A 20,829-nucleotide genomic window follows, 5' to 3' on the forward strand; every position below is an offset into this window, starting at 1 on the left:
GTGAGGACTTAATTCCCTCCTGGAAAGTGCTGAACCTGTGCACACCAGCATTTTCAGGACCTTGCAGGCTGGAGGATCTGCCTCTCATGCATTGTTTCTGTCTGTGGAAAGCACCTGGGACATTGCAGCTCAAGCACAAAAGTCCACCAAAAAAATTCAGAAAAAATATTCCTCAACTCAAAAGGGATTTTTTTTTAACAAACCCCTGTAGATTAGTATTACTTTCTCCTTAAGTGATCATTCCAGAAGGCTGGAGGACTATTTATTGAGACTAAACACAGATGGGGAATATTGAAAAAGGGTAATTAGCCTATTTTTTGTCCTCCTTGGTCTGTGATTCCCCAGAGCTAACATTAAGATAGTGTGGAAAGTTTTATAACTGTGCCAGGTCTAAACTAGGGCAGGTTTCCCAAGCAAGGAAAGTGTCCTGAGTACGAGTGGTAAAGAGCTGGCATTTTCCACAGCTTCCACCCTTGTTCTCCCTTTCTCAGCAGGAGGGTCAGGGAGAGAGTAACTTTGTGCTGCTGTGAGTAAAGATTTTAACTGCTCTAAGTCCCCTTATATCCAAATACCAACACGTGCTTTCTCAGCCTGATGTGCACCAGGTGTTTTGTTTAGGAGACTGTAGCTGTGTTGAGCTACCTGGGGGTAAATTGGAGGTATTTTGGCACTTGGGATGCATAAGGTTGCTACAGCAGACTACAGATAATTAGCCTGCAAGCTTTCTTGATATGCCTGTTTGTCTTTCCCAGCTTGCCCTTATCCTGCCTCCATTTCCCCTCTGTGCAAGGATGAAGCTCTGCTGGTGCACTTCTCCAAGGGCTTGCAGGGCACCTTGCAGCTCACTGCTGAGCTGGGTGCTTTGCTGACACACTGCAGCCTTGGCATCCCTTACACAAGTTCTGTTTCTGGCCAGCAGGACTGGATTCAGCTGTGCTGGAGTGGAGGCACCTGGGCACCACACTGGGTGGGGCAAGTCCTGGGCTGTGGGTGTTGTGTTGTGCCATGGTGTGATGGACTGGGACCCTCCTGCGTGGTAGCTCTACACCAGGTGTAAGACCAGTGTGCAGCAGACAAGCAGGTGTGTTAGACTCACTCTGCCACTGAACTAAAGCATGAAAATTTGGGTTTAATCCCCTTCTGCAGATTAGCTGGAGCTGTCAGCATAATGCTCATTCCAGCATGTATTCTTCCTTCTTTGTAGCAGTTAATATGGCTAAGGGCACTGCTGGGAGCAGATCAACCACTTGCTCTTAAACTAATCTGGTACATTTCAGTACTGTAAGTGCTCTGTGGAACCCCTTCTGGGACAGCCTTGACAGCAGGTGTTGTTTTCATGTGGTTTGTGCCCAGCATACATAACCTGGGGCCTTTTCCATGCACTTGGGTTGCAGCATTTCAGTTGGTAACTGTAAAAGGAGGGTGATAAGTTCTTCAGTGGAAGTTGGAATTAACATACACTGGGCACCAAACCAGCAGGCTGGGTGGGTATGACTATGCCTAAATGTTTGGCTACCACTTTGAGCTTGGTTCAGAGATGAAGGGTTTTAAGAAGGACATCTGTAAGTATTCAGGGCACTTAGTGATCCATTTTCTAGCATGTTTTCCTTATAATAACTTCTAAATATGGAAGACATTTCTATTTTACAGTTGCACAACACCTTGTACAGTAGCATCATCTATGCTACCAGGCTCTGGCATGGTCCAAAAAATTAATAACTGTTCTATGTTTTGGAAGTCTTATTATGCAATTTAATAGCATAGCAGTGTAATGAAATCTCTGTGGCAAAGTGATGAGAGTGAGCAGCTTTGTGTGTGAATTACAGGGCTGCAAGTGGGCGAGACACTAGCTACTTGTTTTATTGCTGACAATGTACTTATTTTCATGTTTAGTCCTGGATTACAATGTGTGAATAGCATCCCAGTAAACAGTCAGGCAAATAGTTATTTATCAAGTATTTAAAAGTGAAAGGTCTTGTAATTTTCCTTAGTAATGACTGTGATTTCTTCCAGCTGAATTAATGACTCCCATTTCTCCCCATGAAGAACAAGAATTGTTTTGGTTTCTACATGGAGAGAGTTATTGTCTCCCATAATAATGCAGACCAGAGGATTTCTTTTTCCTTCCTGGCCTGGGATCTGGGAAAGGTTGAAATGTGCATAACCTGAATTAATACCTTGTAAAGCTCTTTAATACTCTTCCATCATTCCTGTTGGAGTGGTGCAGGAGTTGCTGCTGGCATCAGCCCAGCAGCAGCCTGCCTCAGAGCAGCTTTTGTTTCAATTTATGAGGCAGTAAGTGTGTCTTGTGATGGAATTGCCTTGAAAGGTCACTTTTAATTACATTTCTGTCGCATTCCTCTGTCCCCAGCTGGGCAGTCCTGGTGGAACAGGTTGCATGCAGCCTTGCAGCTAAATTTCTGCAGCGGACAACTCCAAAAATATATGTTGGAGCAGCTGCTGACAAGCCAAAGGAGCAAAGAAAATGGAGCTAAGTGTTGTATTTTGTGCCCAGCCATTGTTACTGGTACTCCAAGGTGGAGGAGGGTGTGAGAATCGAAGCACAAGTAAACCCTTGGTAGCAACATATCTTGTACCCCTGGATAGCTGAAGTGTCTGTCATTGAAGGCCTGTGCCAGACTCTGCCTGTGCATCATGTGCTTTCTGCTTTCTCACTCTTTCTGGGATTGAGTATCTCTTGTTCCGAGAGCTGTGGCTTGTAGTGCTGGTCCAACCAAGAGTATGCTAACTCTGTCAGAGTGCAAATCCCTAGAGCTCTTTTTCATTTTAGCCTTGTGCCTTTCTTTTCCTCAGCTGGTGGGGGAGACATCAGTTAGTTCTGTTTCCAGGCTGGAGAAGGCTGAAGATACACAGGAGGTTAAGGCCAAGGGCCCAGTGCTGAGATCTCAGCTCTGCCACTGGCTTTGAAGACTTGCTCACTGTTGTGCTGCACCTCTTGGTTGCCTCCTGCACACTCGAGGTTGCCTGATGTTTCTCTCTGTGGCTCATGTGCTCCCTGCGTGCCAGGGGTGCACCCTTAATGACACAGCAGTGCAGCGGTTGACAAGAGGAGAGGGACCCTGCCAGGAGCCAGCACTGCAAAGTGCACAAGAGAGGGTGCTGCTTCTCAGCTTGGCAGGGGTCAGAGCTGGCTGTTTAGATGCTGCATTTGAAAATAAATAGACTGTGTGATTGCATTGATCTGAACTCAGCCTCATGGTTGGGGGGAATTCTTATTGCTGCATGAAGACACCAAGTTTATCCTGTCAAATGAAATCCATGGATGTAGGGTAACCTTTGGTGTATGACTGCTACATGACATGACCACTGCTGCCAAGGGCTGTGACTGGATGGTGTGTTTGGGGTGTTCTAAACTGTGATGATGCTGTAGCAAGGGTTGTTTTTTTTTCTTTCTGGAGTGCTTTTCTCCTTTTCCTACTCCTTCCCTTACCAATCTGATCAGCAAACACTTCTAAGTATTCATAGTGTGGGATTGTCTCTATCCACATGACTGCCATGGTTTGAAAGGCATGTGACAATGCTGGGGGGAAATGGGGTTAATCTCCTCCCGCACTGGCAGAACAAGGCTGAGCGGTTGTACAGCACAGGCATTTATTCTTGTGCCTTTTCCACTGCATTTGCAGTCTGTGGAGGAGGAGGAAGGAAGTTTCAGATGCTGATTCACTGTCAGGATGGAGATGTGGATGCACTGGTTGTGTGCAAATGAGATTTCAGGACATCAGTGCCTCCAGGGTTAACAGATAACTCTGTGTCACTTTCCTTGACGGCAGATAGGTTTCTGCTGAAACCTATCTGGGGCTGCAGCTCCTGAGGTTTCTCCATGACTATTAGCCAGTTTTTCATGCAAGTTACGGGGTCAGATTGGTGGGTAGGAAGCAAGCAGTGATTAGCCTGACTTGTAGCCAGGGGAGACCCCATGGCCAGCCAGGCTTTCAGCCTCTCGTCAGCATTTGATGTAGACCAGGGATGAGCCTGCACATCCTTGCTGGAGCAGATACAACCAAAGGCCCAGGATGCAGGAGGGTGAGATGGAGGATTGTTTCTTCTGTGCTGACTGAGCTGTGGGTCAGGCTGCCTCTGTGCCCATAGAGCTGCAGGGCCCTGGAGAGGTTTACAGGCTTGTGCTCCCTGGGAACAGAATTGTTAGCTTGGCAAATCAGGGCAACCTCATTAAGAGCTACTGAGAGCGTGAAAAGCATGTTGCTGGAGGCAGGTCATGGTAAATGAAGGGGCTAAAGTAGCTGGGGTTTTCTAACAATTAATTATTGAGTGGTTTTCTAGAGATTCTTTCTCATGTTTATAATTCGTTCCCTGCTGTAGATGCCATATCGATTTATAATTTTTTGAAGTTCAATATTTTGCACCCTCGGGGCCTCAAACAAAAATTAACTAGAAAGTGAGAGTAAATTTCTACATTCTACCTTGTCAGAGCTTTCTCTCCCGTTGCCTATTCCCAGAGCCAGTTTCCATGCTCTGGTTTGGGTTGCAGATGTTGCCAAGCCTGTGTGCTGTGAGACATGGGTGGCAGAAGAGCTGCCTCACTGACCAACAAATGAGAAAATCAAGAGCCCAATTAAGAGCCTGGAATTGCCCCCAGTGACCTGAGGAGAGCATTTAGTAGCTGCTAGTGAGACACGCCTGTTTGAATGAATAAGCATTCCAGTTTGTTGGAAATAAAAAACATTCCCTCCTCTCCCAGCTCTAATTAGCTACTCTTTTTCTTTTTTCTGCCATGAATGTAGAGGGTTTGTCACTGGAATGAAATCTTAACAAGATGTGTATGCAGCTTGCAGCTGATGAAGGTGATCTCTGTGCAGAGGATGTGGAGACTCTTGTACCTGTTTTCTGTGTTTCCTTGATGGATCTTTGATTTTACTGTTGAGTACAGCTCTTCCTTACCCTCTGGTTTTTCTCTTTTCCTCCAACAGGGTAACTAAAGAAGTAGACTCAAACTCAAAAGAAGCTAAATCTTTTCTGAAGCAGCAAGAGAAACTGCAGTCAGCAGCTCCAGCTTCCTTGCCGACAGTCTCAGGGTGAGTGTGGGATTTCCCTGCCCGGGTATGGGCCCTTAGTGAGAAAGATGGCACTGGAGCCGATAGTGCCGGCTCTGCAGTATTTAATGGGTGTTTGTTTTCTGCAGTATTTCAGTGGGAGCAAGAGTAGGCCTGGAAGGTGTGATGATTTGGGCTGGAGGGAAGCGGGGGAGGCAACCTGTGAGTTCCAGTGACTCACTTCATAGGTTTAGGCTCACATTTTTAATCCTTTAAATCATTCATCCTGGTGAGGAAATAGCGATTTGAGTGTCTCAAGCAGCCTGATGAAACTGCAGGTAGCCAAGGAACATTCCTGAGATTGTCTGCAGTTCCTTTGACAGGTGCTTCTCAGGGCTATAAAAAGCCATGTCAGGCTGGGCTGTGGCTTCTTAGAGACTTCGGGTGAGCATTTAAATGAGAGATGGTTTTGCCTCTTTGATGTTCTCTAATATCATTTTGATGTGGATTTGTCACTTTTCTGTTCAAGCTCTAACACCTAATTCTGAGATTATCATAATGCTTGTCAAAGATACAAGGAGGTCGAGTCCCCTGTGCATCTGACATGCCAGTCTGGTTCTTGATGAGCTTGGGAGATCACTAGCTTCTTAGGAATAGAGGAGATGCTTCTGTGTTCCAGTGATGATTTTTATTTAAGTCAGTTGTTTGCATTTATATTTGAAAGACAAGCTGCATATGATTTGATCACACAGAAACAATACCCATCAAATAAATACATTGTCCTTCCCGTCTGCTTAGAGCAATTCTCCAGTGTGAGTTAAGGCTGCCTTTCCCTGAGATGCTGTTATTCAGTTGCTGCAGCTGGATTGTCACTCATTTTTCCAGCTAAGTGTTGCATAGCTTGTACTTAGCTCAGGGTAGTGAAAGCATAGTGTGTGTGTGTGCATGACCCTTGACAGCTGCTGTTCTCTGAGCTGAATGAAGGCATAGATGAGCATAGTCTTCATGCTCTTGTTCACACTGCACAAGGGTTTGTCCCTGCAGAGCTCATTAATTGTAACCTAAGTGTTGTGTACAGGGTTTTGTGCTGGAAAACTTGCCTTGGGTTGGGCTGGCATTCTTTGTGCTGTTTTGGTGGCCGAAGTTTCTTTGAGTGGCAGCTGAAGCTGGGGCAGCTCCACACTGTGCACACTGCTGGCAGTCCCATGTCTTCAGAACTGCCTTCCAGTCTGCTGCTCTGAGTGCAGGCACGTTTGGCAGCCCACTGGGAAAGCTCCAGAGGCTGTTCACCTTCCAGTTCAGCAGAGATCCATGTTTCCTCCTGCGTCTTACAGGCCCAGGGGAGGAGCTGGGTGGCCAGTGGGCTTGTGCAGCCTGGTCATTTCCAGGGGGCATGGTTTCTTTTGCTGGAGCTTGGATTGCACAGGAGTAATAGCCACAGCTCAGTTTGAGTTCATGTTGCAGATCTCTGAAGAATTCACATCAGATATGGAAAAAAAGTAGACTAAAAATCAGTATAAGAAATAATGAGTTCAAGGACTTTAACTTTCCTTCAGTGAGATTATTTTGGAAGCAGCTTAATTAGGTCATTGATCAGCTTGCTGATGTGTGATGTCCTACTGACCGTTGCTTGGCTGGAACATGAGGTGACCTGGCTGTGGAGGAGGGTGGCGGAAAATACCCTGGGCTTGTATGTCTTGCCTTTCTTCAGAGCACCAAACCCCAAAGCAGCACAGCCCCAAATGCCTTCCCTTTCACAACCTCCTGCAGTGCATCCTGACTTTGTGCAGGATCCTACAGCAGAGGAACAGCAGTGGTGTTTGGATCAATGTGTGAAACAGCCAGCTCTCCTGAGGCTTTAGCAGGAGGTTCTCTGGGGCAATCTGGCCAGCATGGGCTCTCTGATCTGAGAGTGCTCCAGGGAGTCTCGGACTAGTATCCGAGACTGATCCCTGAGTCTGCCAGCAAACATGCTTGCCTTTGGGCTTAGGAAGATGCTTCCAGCTGGGAAGACAGCCAGGGTATTTTCAGGTGAGAAAATTACTAGCAGGCTTGTGGTATTCCTTAAAGCCAGAGGCAAACCCCATATGTTAAGCAAATTTCAAAGGTCAGATTTTAGACTTGAGCCAAGCTATCCAGACCCTGCTGCTCTGGAGCAAAGAGTCACAAGCCTTGGTGACATGCCAGAGCAGTTCTTGGGGACCAACAGAGCCTGGCATAGCCTGACAGTTCTTTGCACCTTTTGTCTACTTAAAATAGAAGATTTGGGGGAGTGGGTACATTTTTCTCTTATGCATTATGGGAGAGCCCCAGTCTATTGCCATAAGGCAGTGAAAAACGTGATTTTGGGATCTTAGCTGTGCCTGTGGACACCCACTGTGCTGTGAGCCATTGTCAGCCCCCAAGAGCTTTGTCAGCTATTAAAAAAAAAAAAAAAAAAGCCTTGCCCTGTGTGCAGGGAATTTGAGCAGCTAAGAGTGGCCTCTCCATCTGGCTTTTCTTTCTTCACCTTGCAAGCAGCGTGTATTATTTCTGAATGCAGCCAGCCTACCCTTCGGTAGGCTGCATTTATTGAATTTCCCTTCTCTAAACAGGCAGAAGTAACCCAGAAAAGCAACGGTCACAAAACCAAATACCCGGCTCCGTGTCTTCAGTTACAAACCCTTGCAAACTAACTGGTCCAGGGGAGGGGATGTTTGGGGCTGAAAGTGCATTTCCTGAATGTGTTTAACATCCATACCGGATGTGCTATAAAAAGCTAGATTTGTGCTTGTGAGGGACATGGGGGTGGTTGGAGGAGAATAACTTAAACACTTGGCTGTAATTAAAGTCAGGAGTACAAAACAACCCACCCAGTTCTCTCAGCAGGCTTTGCTAGAAAGGTCAGAAGCCCTTGGTTCCCAGGGATGTGATGGTTTCCCAGCCTTCACATTATTCCCATCGTGTCCTCCTGTGACACACAGCTAGGCAGTGTTCTGTCAGCAGTGGGCATTGGTTTTTTGGAGAGGTTTGGTGTTGTGATACTCTGTTCCAGTTGTTTCTGTTGTGCTCTTGGGTTCTGTTAGGCTCTTGCTGATGCAATCAGAGGTATCATATGTGGTGAGGGGACCCACTGATTTCTTCTTACTTGCTACCCCAATAAATGGGTGGAAGGCTCCCAACATCGAAAAAAAGCCCTCCACTCACTCAGCTAAGCCTTCTTGTCTCTGTGTTTTAGGGCTCATTTCCTATCCTTAACCACTGCTCCAGGACCTTTTGGGGAATGAAAGAGTAGATCCTGGCTGTAAATGAAATGCATTGACCTGATGGAGGGATCAGTGGGCATTCCTGGTACTCCAAGAGATGTTTTTTGCCCTCTCCCCAGGCCAGGCAGGACCTGTGAGCAGGGTCCATCATCTCTGTGCTAGCAATCCCATTTTACAGCAGCATTTCATATTCAGAGGATGTTAAAGCAAATTAAATCCTCCAAACAGCTTACTGCAAAATGACTCTGTGCATGTACTTGTGAGACTCAACAGGGGTTGAGCTGCAGGCTGGGAAAGCCCTGCACCGACCCAGCCCTGCGGTGGGAGCAGCTGTGATCTGCCCATCGGTCCTTGGCGCTTGTCAAAGCACAGTGGCATTGCCCAGGGAATAGTGGTGCTGTAGCAGTCCTGAAAATGGAAAAAATGTGGTTGGTGGATCTTATTTGACATTCTCTTCTAGACAACTGTTTCTATACAGCCTGAACAGGAGCCAGGAAGAAAAAGAGAGGTTTTTCACTGGCTTTGTTCTTGCTTTTGCTTATTACTGAAACCATTTGTAATTAAATGTGGACTTGCTCACTCAGCCCAGCTGTTGCTTTTCTGTTTGATCCTGCCTGAAATTACAGTGGTGGATATTTGACCTCCTAGGCCTTTTCATGCCTTGTAGGCTGGTATAAACACCGGGTACAATTTGCCTTTGAAGCAAGCAGGCACCGCTCCCACAGAGTTCAGGAGGTGCTGTGCTTGCCGACCCCCAGGCTGCTTTGGGACTGCAAGGGTTTGGACCTCAGTACAAGACCCAGCAGGAAGAGGCACTGCAGGACAGCTCTGACCCTGAGAACACATACTTGCCCTGAACGAAGAAAGCCAGATAAACTCTAGCCTGTTCATGATAGACGCCTTCCTCCCAGAGCCCTACAGTAGAGCAGTTCACATGGACTGACTACTAAATGGTGTGGAAAGCTTCAGATCTTTTCATTTAGAAATAATTTACTCTGCTACATGCTAACGTTGGAGTAGAGGGACTCCAGCAGGAACACATCTGTCCATGGCTTCTTTTCTACCATCAATGTGCAGGAGCCAAGGTGGCAACTTTTGTGGGAGGATAGGGATGGTGGGAGAACCTGGTGCCTGTTTGCAGCATCTTGACATGTTACTGTAATTTCTAAGCTGACCTTCTTCTCCAGCCTGGCCCCTCCTAGGAGCTACTTTGCATCTAAAGTTTTGTGGGGTTTTTTTGGGTGTTTTTGTTTTGTTTTTTTTTTTTTTGCAGAAGATGCTCTTTCTGCATGAGTTGGTTGAATCCCTTTGCTATGATGACCAACACTAGTTACTTGAGATCATATGTGGACACTGGTGAGACAGGCACAGGCTCTCAGTTTTTGGAGTCTTTGGATGATCCAGAGCAAGTGCTGCAGTACTTGCATGCCTCTAGGGAGCAATTTCATTTCATAGCAATCCCATGGGCTTTTATTCCTCAGAAAGCAGAATTTACAGTCTTCAGCTCAGTATCAACTGCAAACAATTATTTAGCTAAAACTCTTGGACATTTTTCTTGTACAGGATGAATAAGAATGCCAGTAAAGCAAGTAATCAAGACATTTGGGGGAGCTGGAGTTTTTTCAATAGTCACTTAAGTATTTGAATAATTCTGCTCTTTCTAGTGAATTCAAAGCTTCCCATCTTTCTCCTGCTCTTCCCTTAATGTGCTCCAGAGAGTGCTGTTCTCCCAGACGGAGAGATCCAGCCCCCTGCACCGCAGCCAAACGTCTGGGTGTAGTAGCACATGACATACTTTTCTGTGAACATGATGAACCAGCTAGGGGCAATATTCTGTGCCCGAGAGCTAGTTTTACTTATTCATACGCTTTTATTGTGAAAGATTAAATGTGGCAATAGCTGTTCCAAGTAAATAATTTCTCTTCGGATCTTAGATCCCTTGTTGTTATTAACTTCATTTTAATTGTTCGTTGTTAGTGTCTGCTGTTTTACACGTATCCACTCATTGAGTCAATATGGTAACGAGATTAGGTGAGGTTTTGGAGTATCTTGGTTTTATTTGCTAATGGAACTGAAATTAATTACTCTATAGGGATGAATGTGGAAAGGTGTTTGTATGTGTCTGGGGGGGAAGTTTGTTGTTGGGAAAAATTATCTGTTCAGTGTTGAAGTGTTTTCATCAGCCATAGTAAATAAGATGCTGATTACTGCACACTTGTAAATCATGTGAAACACCTCATCCTCTGAGCATCTGCCTCCCCTCTTGAAGTCAGTGTCACATGAAATGAGAACCCACAGCACTGAGGGTGCCCATCTTGGTCAGTGCAGGTTGGCAGCAGCGAGGGCACCTGCAGGGGTTTCACAGCCCAGCTGAGGAGCCGAGTCTGCCTGTCCAGCCAGCTGTGAGCCATGGCCACTCTACCATTGGATCCTGCGCTGGGGACCTGACTGCTTCCTGCAGGCTTATCCAGGGCTGCAGTCACCTCTGAGGCTTAGCTGTGTGTGGGAGAGCTCTGCCATTTTGGGACTTTGCCCCTTTTCTGAACAGTTCTTTCTCCTGAGCTTATGTTAAACCTATTTTGATAAGAAACAGAGCTCTGAGTGTGGGAAGTTTCATACTCACTCTCCCAGACTCAAAGCAAAACGTGCACTAAACATCCTTGTTTTAAACCAGTCTCTCAGGAGCAGTTCTTTCTTGTTCTCAGGCCAAATGAGTCAATGCCTTCTACCTCAGCCTCTGTTTTGCAACAGAAATGAATGAGATTCTTTCGCTCTGTGCTGTGCTTTCCTGTGGCCGTGCTACCACACGTGCAGTTGCCTTTCTTTGGGGCAATGGCATCTAACTGGAAAGAAGTTTACCAGTGCCTGTACAGTTACGTGCCTTACTCCAGTCCTCGTCTTGATGTGGCTAAGCTGAATCCCTGGGCTGGACTAAGTGGGATCAGCTGTTTCTTTTTCTAGTCTCGTTGGAGGTTCAGCAGAATGGAATCTCAGCTATTTGAGGACTTACTTCTCTAAAGCATCTGTCTTGTAAAATAAAAACAACCCCCCACTAGCCTGGGGCCTTTGATAATTCCCCAATGAAAATTGTGGGACAGTTTTCCCTTAGGGCAGTACAGGTTTTATGAGGCTTATTTTCATATGCTTTCATCTCTTGGATCATGAGCATTTCTCTTTCTTCCTCTGTGAAAAATGATTGAGGAAATTAACTGCTAATGGGGAGTGAAGCCAGCTGAATTTTTATTCCAGACCCCTTGCAAAGTTGCGAAGGGAAACCCCTGTATCTTCCCATGCTGGACTTGCTGTGGTTGGAGTGAGAGGTGAGAAGGGCAGCCTTGCTTTATTGATAAATCCTGGGATTGAAGGTGGATGCTAAGAGCTCCTGTTAGCAGCTGTGCCATGCCTTGCCTGTGTGTCTACCAAGATTTGTTTCCACTCCTGTTTTATTTTGCTTTTATAGTGCTTCCTTGCATATTAACTGAGCCTTATCATCTCCCTTGAGTGTCTCCCCCATACCAGATGCTTGTGTTACATCCTCTTGCTTTCCCACACTTGTGTTCCTCCTTTTTTCTCATGTCAAGGAGCAAGTTCAGCTGAATCATTCTTCATAAAATATGAACCAAGTAAGTAAGGCTGGAGTGGCAGTCAGAGTAGAGTGATGCTCCCTGCTCTCAGGCAGTCCCATTGCCCCAGGCTTTTCACATAGTAGTGGCTTCATTCATGGAAAATCTCATACTAGTGGCCTCATTCATGGAAAATCAGCACACCAGTATTTTCCAGCACATTTGTTAGCCAAAACTTTGATCTGCATGCTATGCTGTCAGCCTTGTGCAGGACTGTGTTTAGAAAATGGGCTGGCTGGATTGATATCAAGATGTGAAGTCAAGCAATTAGGGTTAGTTACCAACTAATGCCAGCTTTCTCCCTTCATGCCTGAAAGGAGGTGTTGGTGTGACTGAGCTCTTGGAGCATGCTTGATCTCTCTTCAGAGCTGCAACCTCTTCAGCTGGCACCAGTCTCTGCCACTGCTCTTTTGTTTGATTCTAGAAAAAGACCAGGAGAGGCTGAGCAAGTGTCTGCCTGGCCCATGGGGATTTCCTCTGCGATGAGGATGGTTAGGATAGCTAGGATTCACTTCAGCTGTTGCTGTCCTGGTGTGGGGGTGGCAGAGTCCCCCATTTTTTCCACTGCTCTTATTCCTGCAGAAAAAAAACTGAGCCTCAAGTGAACTGGTGCACAGTCTGAGCTGAAAGGGCACCTCAAACAAGCTCCAGTCTGTCTCAAGCTCTCCAGGGTGCTCTAATCCAGTCTGCCAAGCCATGGAGTACTTTGTTTCCCTATCCAAGGAGTTTCAAAGCCTTACTAATGTGTTGGGTTACAGCCCAGTCGTCTTTGCCCTGGAGCCCTTGCCGTTGTGCTTTTCAGCGCGTGGTCCTTGAGGCAGTTGCTGTGCAGAGGGACCCTCTGCAGAGGCAGATAACCAGTGTTGTGTTGGCAGCAGATGTCCCTCCGGGTGTGCAAGGACATGTGTGACATGCTCTTGTACCCACTGAGACAGGGAGTGGAGGGAACAGATTTATTTGACATTTCTGTTGGAGACCACTCTTTTTTTCTGGCAATCCCAGGGGAATATGTATTTTGTGCCATCTCTTTTCATAGCATCTAATATTGATTCTTCCCTGTGAGGGTGGCAAGGCCTTGGCACAGGCTGCCCAGAGGAGCTGAGGCTGCCCTATCCCTGGGAGTGACCAAGGCCAGGTTGGATGGAGGTTGGAGCAACCTGGTCTAGTGGAAGATGTCCCTGCCCAAGGGAATGGAGGTGGAATGAGGGGTGGAATGAGATGATCCTTTTCAAGATCCTTTCCAACCCAAACCATTCTAGGATTCTATGATTATCAGCAAATAATAGAGGATATATATGAGTCTGATCTGACTTTGTGCAAAAGCTTTGATACCCTTTCAAGAGCTCATACTTCAGTGCTGTTACTAAAAGCCCTCAGGCAGCCAGTGGACAATAGTGATGCCTGTTCATCGCCCGACTGCCTGGCTGGGGAACAATGATGGCATTTCTTGAAGTAACAAGTCCTGGGCATGTGCAGGGTTGGATTGTTACACTTTTTTCCCCCCCTTTAAGCTGTAGGCCTGAGAGCAGCAGGTCTGGTTGCAGCACCCATTAATGGAAGTACAGAGAAAACTTGCTCCTCTTGGAAAATACTGAAAGAAAGTAATTGGCTGGTTTTTTAGATGCTTGCTTGTTTTGCCTTTGGGTTGAGTATGTTGGGTGTGCTGTACACCAGTATGTGTTTGCTGTTCAGAGGTCGGTTCAGATGTTTGTTTAGCAGCAAGGAGGGGGTTAAAGAGAACTCACGAAGCCTGGCTGATTGCTGCTCATGGCTTTCATAATGCAAAGCCTGTGGGAATTCAGCCGGCTTCATCTCTGTCTCCCCCCACCCCCTCCCCTCTGCTAGAGGCAGGATAACCTTCCTGACTCCTCTGGAGCTGCGTCCCTGCCAGTACGGCTCACACAGGGAAGCTCTATGAAAACCCAGCAGAGGCGTAAGCGTGTGAACGATGAGATTTTTTAACTTTCCTGGGAGAACACTGGAAGAGTAATTTTTCAGCATGGTCGTGCTGTTTCCTTACACTGTGACTGGGATGCAGCATGTCTGCCTCTTCATCTGTGACCTGCAGATTTCCCATTGCAGGGCGGCTGAGGAAGCAGCTGGTGTATGCGATATCTCTAACTCTCCGGAGACTGGAATGTGGGGATGTCCTTGGCTTTGCTGTAGGTTCTGGATGATGCACAGCAAAGTTGTTTAGGCCAGAAGAATAGGAAGGTGGTTCAGCAGTGGTTTGTACAGCACTCTGCACGCTGACCTGCAGCCATCACGGTGCTGTGATGTGCACCCTGTGACAAAGGGTTCTACTTAATGTTTGGTGTTAGAGAAGTGCTAAACAGACAGTGCAACCCAGGGCCTTCTGTGTAGCGTCTGCTTTAAGGACAAGCACCATCATGGTGTTTTTCCTAATGTGTGAAATCCCTTTTCCCTCCCTGCTGTTTGCAATAACCCTTTGGAAAGCTGGAAAGGCTCTTCATTTCCTTTCCCACTCACACGCGTGCATTTGTGAGCCCGCCAGCACTATTTGGCTCTTTGCATTGGGAGGGATTTTTTCTACTTTCCCAAGTCAAAGCAAAGTGTGTAGCATTTGTTTTGGAAACAAAAATACTTCTTGAGAATTACATGGCCTCTGCGAAGAGATCAGCACAAAACAGGTCATGTGCTTTGGGCTGACTTTGAAGACTGTACAGGATAGCTGTCTCCATCCTCACTTTATGGTTTCATGGCCTGGCCCTTGCGTTTAACAAGGACCCTTAAGAATCTTTTGAAGGAGTACTATAGCAGCAGCTTTACAGGTCCTATGGGACAGTCAGGGTGCTTAGCAACTTTCCCCCTGGTCATTGTTGTGATTGTAGGGCAGGGTTTGGATTTTTTATGGGGATAAAATACCTGCACTCAAACAGATGGGGGAGGTTTTTTCATCCTTACTTTTCTCAAAGCCTTTAGAAGTAAAAGTTTATTGGTAAATATTAGTAAGTGGTTGTTGGTCATAGCTGTTGAGGGACACTACAGAGCTGTCTATCTTCTACTTCTTTTGCTACAAACAAATGTCTCCTGGGAAAAAGTTTCCTGCTGCCTCCTTCCTTTAGCACTAGGCAGGCAGGATGGGAAGTAGGTATCACTGCTGTTACAAGAAGTGCTTTCCTGTCTCTGCATGGCACAGGGATCCTCTGGTCAGCTTTGATACCTTCCTGCTCCACAACCTGCCCTATTCCTGTTGAGCCAGGTCAGCAGGTATTTGTGCTGCTTTGTCCTTAACTACTGGAGTAGTCTTTAATAAGTATGGGACTCAGTGGCAGGTGTCACACTAGATTATTTGGCGTCAGATCTGTTCTTGAAATAAAAGGAAGGCTTTGAGTGCCATCCAGACTAAAACAGCACAAACATCTCAGCCTGAAGCAGTTCTGAGCAGCATGTACAGCTGTGTTGGAACACAGTGCCTTTATGAGCCCATCCTGACCTCTTGCTGCTTTTTTTTTTTTTTTTTTTTTTTTTGAGTAACAATGAAAAAATGCAAACCTTCAGTGTCCTTTCTTTGTCAAGATCTGTGCTTTGCAGGAGAGACTCTGGGCTTTAGCACCATTTTCTAGGCAATTTGAGCCAGAACCAGTGGGTTTGTGATGTGTGCTGAAGGTACCAAAACCTTTGCTGGAATGGGTGAAAATGTTGGTGACCAACTGTCCTGTTAATTTGCTCCCTGGAAATACCCTTTGCCTGCTCCTGATTACTGTGCTGTCGTTATTGTCTTCATCCATCCTGGCTGTTAAACGGAGAATTGAAGGCACCCACAGGCTGGTGTGCCTGAGGTTTCCTGGGAAGCCTGGTCAATGCAATTTCCCAGATTTGAGGCTGACCCTGAGCTTCTGGATTGTCTTTCTTGTAGCACTTGCTTCCCATGTAGTCTTTGTGACTGCTGGGCTAAATAGTGCTACTTTTAGGTTAAAATCTGATTGTGCATGATAAAAGGTTTCAATAAAAAAAAGGACAAAACTCCAAAACCCTCTCTGAACAGAGTATGGCAGGCCTGCAAACTGGCTCCTCAGTCAACTACTGTCAGCTACAGCCTCTGCCTGGCTGCTAGAGCTGAAGGCCAGCAATGCTCAGGAGTTCATCTGCCTCAGCTCCTGCGTGGCACATTTCTCCCCAGCCACGCCTGTGCCAAACCAGTGGCCTTTCTCTGGCCTCTCTCGCAAAGAATTGTATCTATTTTTGAGTTCTTCAACTCAAATAAATGAAGAATCTTACATTTCTTTGCATTTAATTAACAGTAGCAACTAATTGTTGAACAAATCATTTGAAACAATTACAAATATGTTAGAACTTCCCAGAATACAGCAAATTTCTTGAGCTCTGCTTCTGGGGGGTCTTATTTAGGTGTCACTAGGACGTGGTTGTGTTTATGCCTGTTTCATGTGGAAGAGATTGGCACTGCCCCTCTTGCTCTCCAGCTCTCTCAAGGTGCCTGTCTCTGAATCTGAGGATGCACAGTGGCTGATTTATGTAATTTACTGGCTTGACCAAGGGCAAACTCCCCAGCTGTATAGCTGTGAGTGATTCATCTTTCCTCATCCATGGAGATAAATGTCAGGATGGATGTCAGCTGTCTGACTGATGCATGAGTGAATCTGCTTTCGTATGTGCACCTTGAGCCAAATGTACGCACATGAATTTTTTACTGTTTGTGATAAACCTGGAAATGCAGATTGTGTTGGAGGAAGAGGCCTCTTGGTTTTAAATATTGATACCAATATAACAGGGCTGTGGCTGTGACAATCTGGGAACCTTGAAGCATTAGCTCAGAGATTATGCTGAATGCCATGGGGAATTCAGTGGTGTGTAAAATAAAAGGAAGAGCTTTGCAAAGTGGTAACATGCTTCAGATGGAGAAATAATGGATGGGGTCCTCTTGGGTCCACAGGCTGTGGGGCTGAAAATGGAAGCGATTGAGGCTGATGAGTCTTTGGAAGAGGCCCCTGACAGTTTTTTTATTTACTTTGATTTGTGATGTAACTAAAAAGGAAGCAGCTGCCCAGAAACCTAGGCGCCTATGGATTGATTGCTGTGGAGGAAGGGGTGAAGACCCTGTTCTTTGGAAATGCTTAAGGCTTGGGGAGCTGGATGTGGTAGGTCATAGTCATCTCTAGAGCCTCAGTCCAGAGAGTATCAAGTACTTCTGCTGTGTGGTTCTTCATCAGCTAATCAAGTAGAACAGTCATCTAGAAGGCATGCTGAGGGCTGAAAAACTTTTTAAAGTAACTTTGTGTTCTTCTCATCTCTTCACTCCCTTTAGGACTTTGAGCTATGTGTGGAGCTAATACACAGTCACACATGCTGGGGTTCCTGCCTGTGCAGTTGCCTCTTCCCCATCACAGCTTGTGAATAAATTGTAAGAAGCCTGCAGACTCCTGAGCTGGCTTCACACAGAGTGTACCTGCCAGTTCTCAGAGGGCTTACTAGCAAAGCATAGCTTTGTGCAGGACGAGCTGTGCTGCTTTCAGATCTGAGCTGGCTTTGTGCCTTCCTTTGCCTGGTCTAATCAGTTCTCTCCAAGTGGGATTTGCTGGGCAATGCCTGTTGAGGCACCTGGGCTGGCTGCACAGCAGTGAGCAGAGGTCTGACACTTTGGGCGTTGCAGCCCTGCTTCCTCCCCTGCTGCTGTGAAGGTGGGGAGCTGCCTGTAGGATATTTTCTGGCTTTTACAGTAGCTGGTTGTAGTAGGTGTCATCTACAACATAACTAGTAGTGCCTCCTTCAATTTTTGCAGGCTGTTCCAATATAGAATTTAGCTCTTGCTACAAGAAACCTTCAAAATAAAGGGGTAACTGTTGATGAGGGTAGCAGAGAACATCCTAGCACAGCTGGGACTCCTCTGGGCAAGGTAAAGCTGTGCAGGAGAGGACCCTGTGTTTGTACTGTGCCAGAGGGGTCTCAGCACCTGATGCATCAGGGAGCATCCTGGGAGCACCTTGTTTTGAGTTAGTGTGTATGGCAGTTGTGTACACTGCCCTGTAGAGTTTGAGCACCTCAGCGTGGTTAGTTGGTGAAGGAAAAGCAAGCTTATAAGAATTTAGGATAACTATCTTAATGTAAAAAGCAAACGCTGCTGAGAGGCTGCAGGAGACAGGGAGGGGAATAGCAACCCAGTCTCTTAATTCAGCTGAAGTTTCACTCAGTGTGGCGAGAGTAAATGAGAGGAAGTGGTTTTTCTCTGCCAAGTCCTTTATTTAAATATAAAAGCTTTTCATGGCTACTTGCAAAAGATACTGTTAACAGCGTGGTCCTTCGCATGACACTTCTTTCAGGCTTAGGCTCCTGCAGCGTCAGCCAGATGATCTGGCCACTGGCTGTTGTGTTCCCACTATTCCTCTCACATCTTTGGTTGTTGGATCTTTTTGCTGAGCTATTTCAGTGCACTTAGCTGAAACTAGCCTGACTGCCAGCATCACGTGCTAAAACAGCCCTGCAACAGCTGAGTGCTGGAGCTGGTGTCATGGATAGATTTTAATTGTGAAGGAACTTCATTCTTAGTTAAAGAACTTAATCTTTTCAAAGCGAGCTTGTTTTCTCGAGGCAGGAATCATGCACCAAGGAAGGACCATTTTGTGCTTCTTCTCTAGAGCAGTGGTTGATGCAAGGTCCTGGATAAACCAGGCCCTTTGGACAATGGCTCACTTGCAGTGAACAATCTTCTGTTGTCAAAGCTGTTCTGTGTGTATATGGGTTAAGGTTACTATTAGGATATTAGGATTATCATCTGCTGTTGCATAGAGTTGCAAGAATAAATAGGTTATGTGCTAGCACAGCAGCTCTGGAGTCACACGCATGCAGCTGCTGGTGCCTGTGGTCTTTGCAGTCAGAGCTCATTCAGAGACACCATGATACATTTTCTTCAGCTTTTTAATTAAACAGAGACTTGAATTCCATATATTTCTTTCCACGTTTCTTCAAAGCTCTGATGTTTGCCCTCTTCCCTCCACTTCAGCTTTCCCTAGTAGATTAGACCCTGCTGGAAAACATAGAGCACATTGTGAAGTCCAAAGCAAAAGCTGACTCAGCGATCCTTCCCATTTAGGCTGCCACTGTTCATGGAACAGGAGGTTAGCCTTAAATTACTTCTGCCAAAAAAATACTACTGCCCATTTTATTAACTGTTGCTGTGTCCTTTTACTTAGTTTTTTTAAAAAAGTAATCTACTAGTGCCTTAACAGTCTGGGAAAGAGGACTTTATTTTCATATGTTGGAATAATTCTCATTTTGCTGTAAGAAGCTTTTGCATCTCTTCTCCAGATCTCTGGAGAAAGGCACTGTCCTAGGCACAGGCCCCATCTCTACCAACAGTGGGCCCTGTCCTTGAAGGCTTTCAGCTCATCCTCTCTTGAGGAGAGGAGGCATGGTTGTGGTGCTGGGTGGGTCCCTTTAAAGCAGGACAAGGCAGTACAGGAGGAAAAAGACTTCCTTGCCATTCCCATTATCCTTACTAGCTGGAACAGATCCACTCATGACCTCAGTGTAGATGGGCACCAAAACTTGATCCACGTGTCTGCGTGGGATCTCGCCAGTGGGTATGAACCTGGATGCAAACACGGCAGCAATGCTGGAAGAGCTGGTACTGAGGTGCCACTACAAAGAGAAAAGTGAATCTCATCAAGCTCCTGTGTTCTCCATAAAGCAATCTGCGACAACTTGCGGTGATATTCCAGGGAGAAAGTGGATTTTGAGGAGGGAGCTGGCCATAGAGCACTGCTTCATGTGACAGCAGTGGGAATTTTGGATGTCTGTTGTTCCCAGAAATATGCCCAAGTGCCCTTTTCCCATTGGCATATTAAAATTTATGTAGACTCAGCCTAGTCTCATTAATGGATTTAAAACAGGTTTTTGTATAAGGCAGCCAAGCACATCAGGAGTGGAACAGAAAATATTCTTCCTCAGACCAAGAGCGTGGAATCTGCGTCTCACACCAACTAAAGCAAGTGACAAATGCTGGTTTTGTTGTGATCTAAAATCTTTCTCTTTTTCCCCTCCCCCATGACCATTGTGTGCATGAGTGCATAGACTATTTATTAGCAAATTTAAAGCCACGGGCACAAAACAGCTGTGGAGTCACCGTAAGGCTCCTGCACTAAAGGAGGAACATGTTGAATTAAAAGATAACTTACCAAAGCAGCTGAATTCAGTCTCGTGATTGTCTTGACTCCAGCTTGAGGTACTTATTGATGTTTTTCCTTGTAACCCTTATTTCTTCTCCAGTCTGATCTGCATTTTTGACAGGTGATTATTACCATTGAAAGAGTTGACAGCTCTGCTAGTCTCAAGTGCTGCAGAAGTCCTGATGATTTCAATGCATGCAGGTTGCATGCATTGGAAGGAAAGGCTGTAGAAAACTTGTAGAAAACATATACAGCTTGTCTGCACTGCTCTGTTGGGGCGGGACCTACCCTGGTCCCAGAACAACCCTGAGATCACAGGATGTCTTGGACTTCAGTGGGGGGCAGTCCTAATTGTGAAACCCAAAACAAAGTGATGCCCATAACAACTAGACAACTTCTGTAGGTATTTCCAGCACTTCCCTGGCTCTGTCCTTAGAGCTGAGAATCTCTTTCAGCTTGTGCTTCTCAGCTATACATCACTGACCCAGCTTCTGGGTTTGTTCTTCACAGCAGGCACCTCTTACAAAATTTATCTTGTTAGTGGGCAATCTGCAACTTGTCTGACTCCAGAGGAGAAGCTCGTTGGTGTCAGACCCAAACCCAGGATGTCACTGTGCAAATACCTTTCTCTATGCTGAAAGACTGTGACTCAGACCTGTTGCTCAGGATGTCTCAAGCCATGTTCAAAGTTGAACTGTAATGCACAAATGCTTGTCATACTTCAAGACCTGTTGATGGGAAGAAGAATATTCTTAGAATCCTAGAATGGTTTGGATTGGAAGGGATCTTAAAAGGATCATCTCAT

At 46.0% G+C, this 20,829-nt stretch overlaps 1 protein-coding gene across 1 annotated transcript in view; it reads left to right on the top strand.

Annotated features, from left to right (window-relative positions):
• The window catches only part of CFDP1 (craniofacial development protein 1), a 61,915-nt gene that overhangs the window by 12,107 nt on the left and 28,979 nt on the right, over positions 1–20,829 (top strand). The window contains 1 exon segment of the mRNA XM_053987535.1: positions 4,950–5,054. Coding sequence (XP_053843510.1) covers positions 4,950–5,054 — 105 coding nt within the window.

Source organism: Vidua macroura, chromosome 11, assembly GCF_024509145.1.
Source record: "Vidua macroura isolate BioBank_ID:100142 chromosome 11, ASM2450914v1, whole genome shotgun sequence".
In the NCBI taxonomy this organism is placed as follows: Eukaryota; Metazoa; Chordata; class Aves; order Passeriformes; family Viduidae; genus Vidua; species Vidua macroura.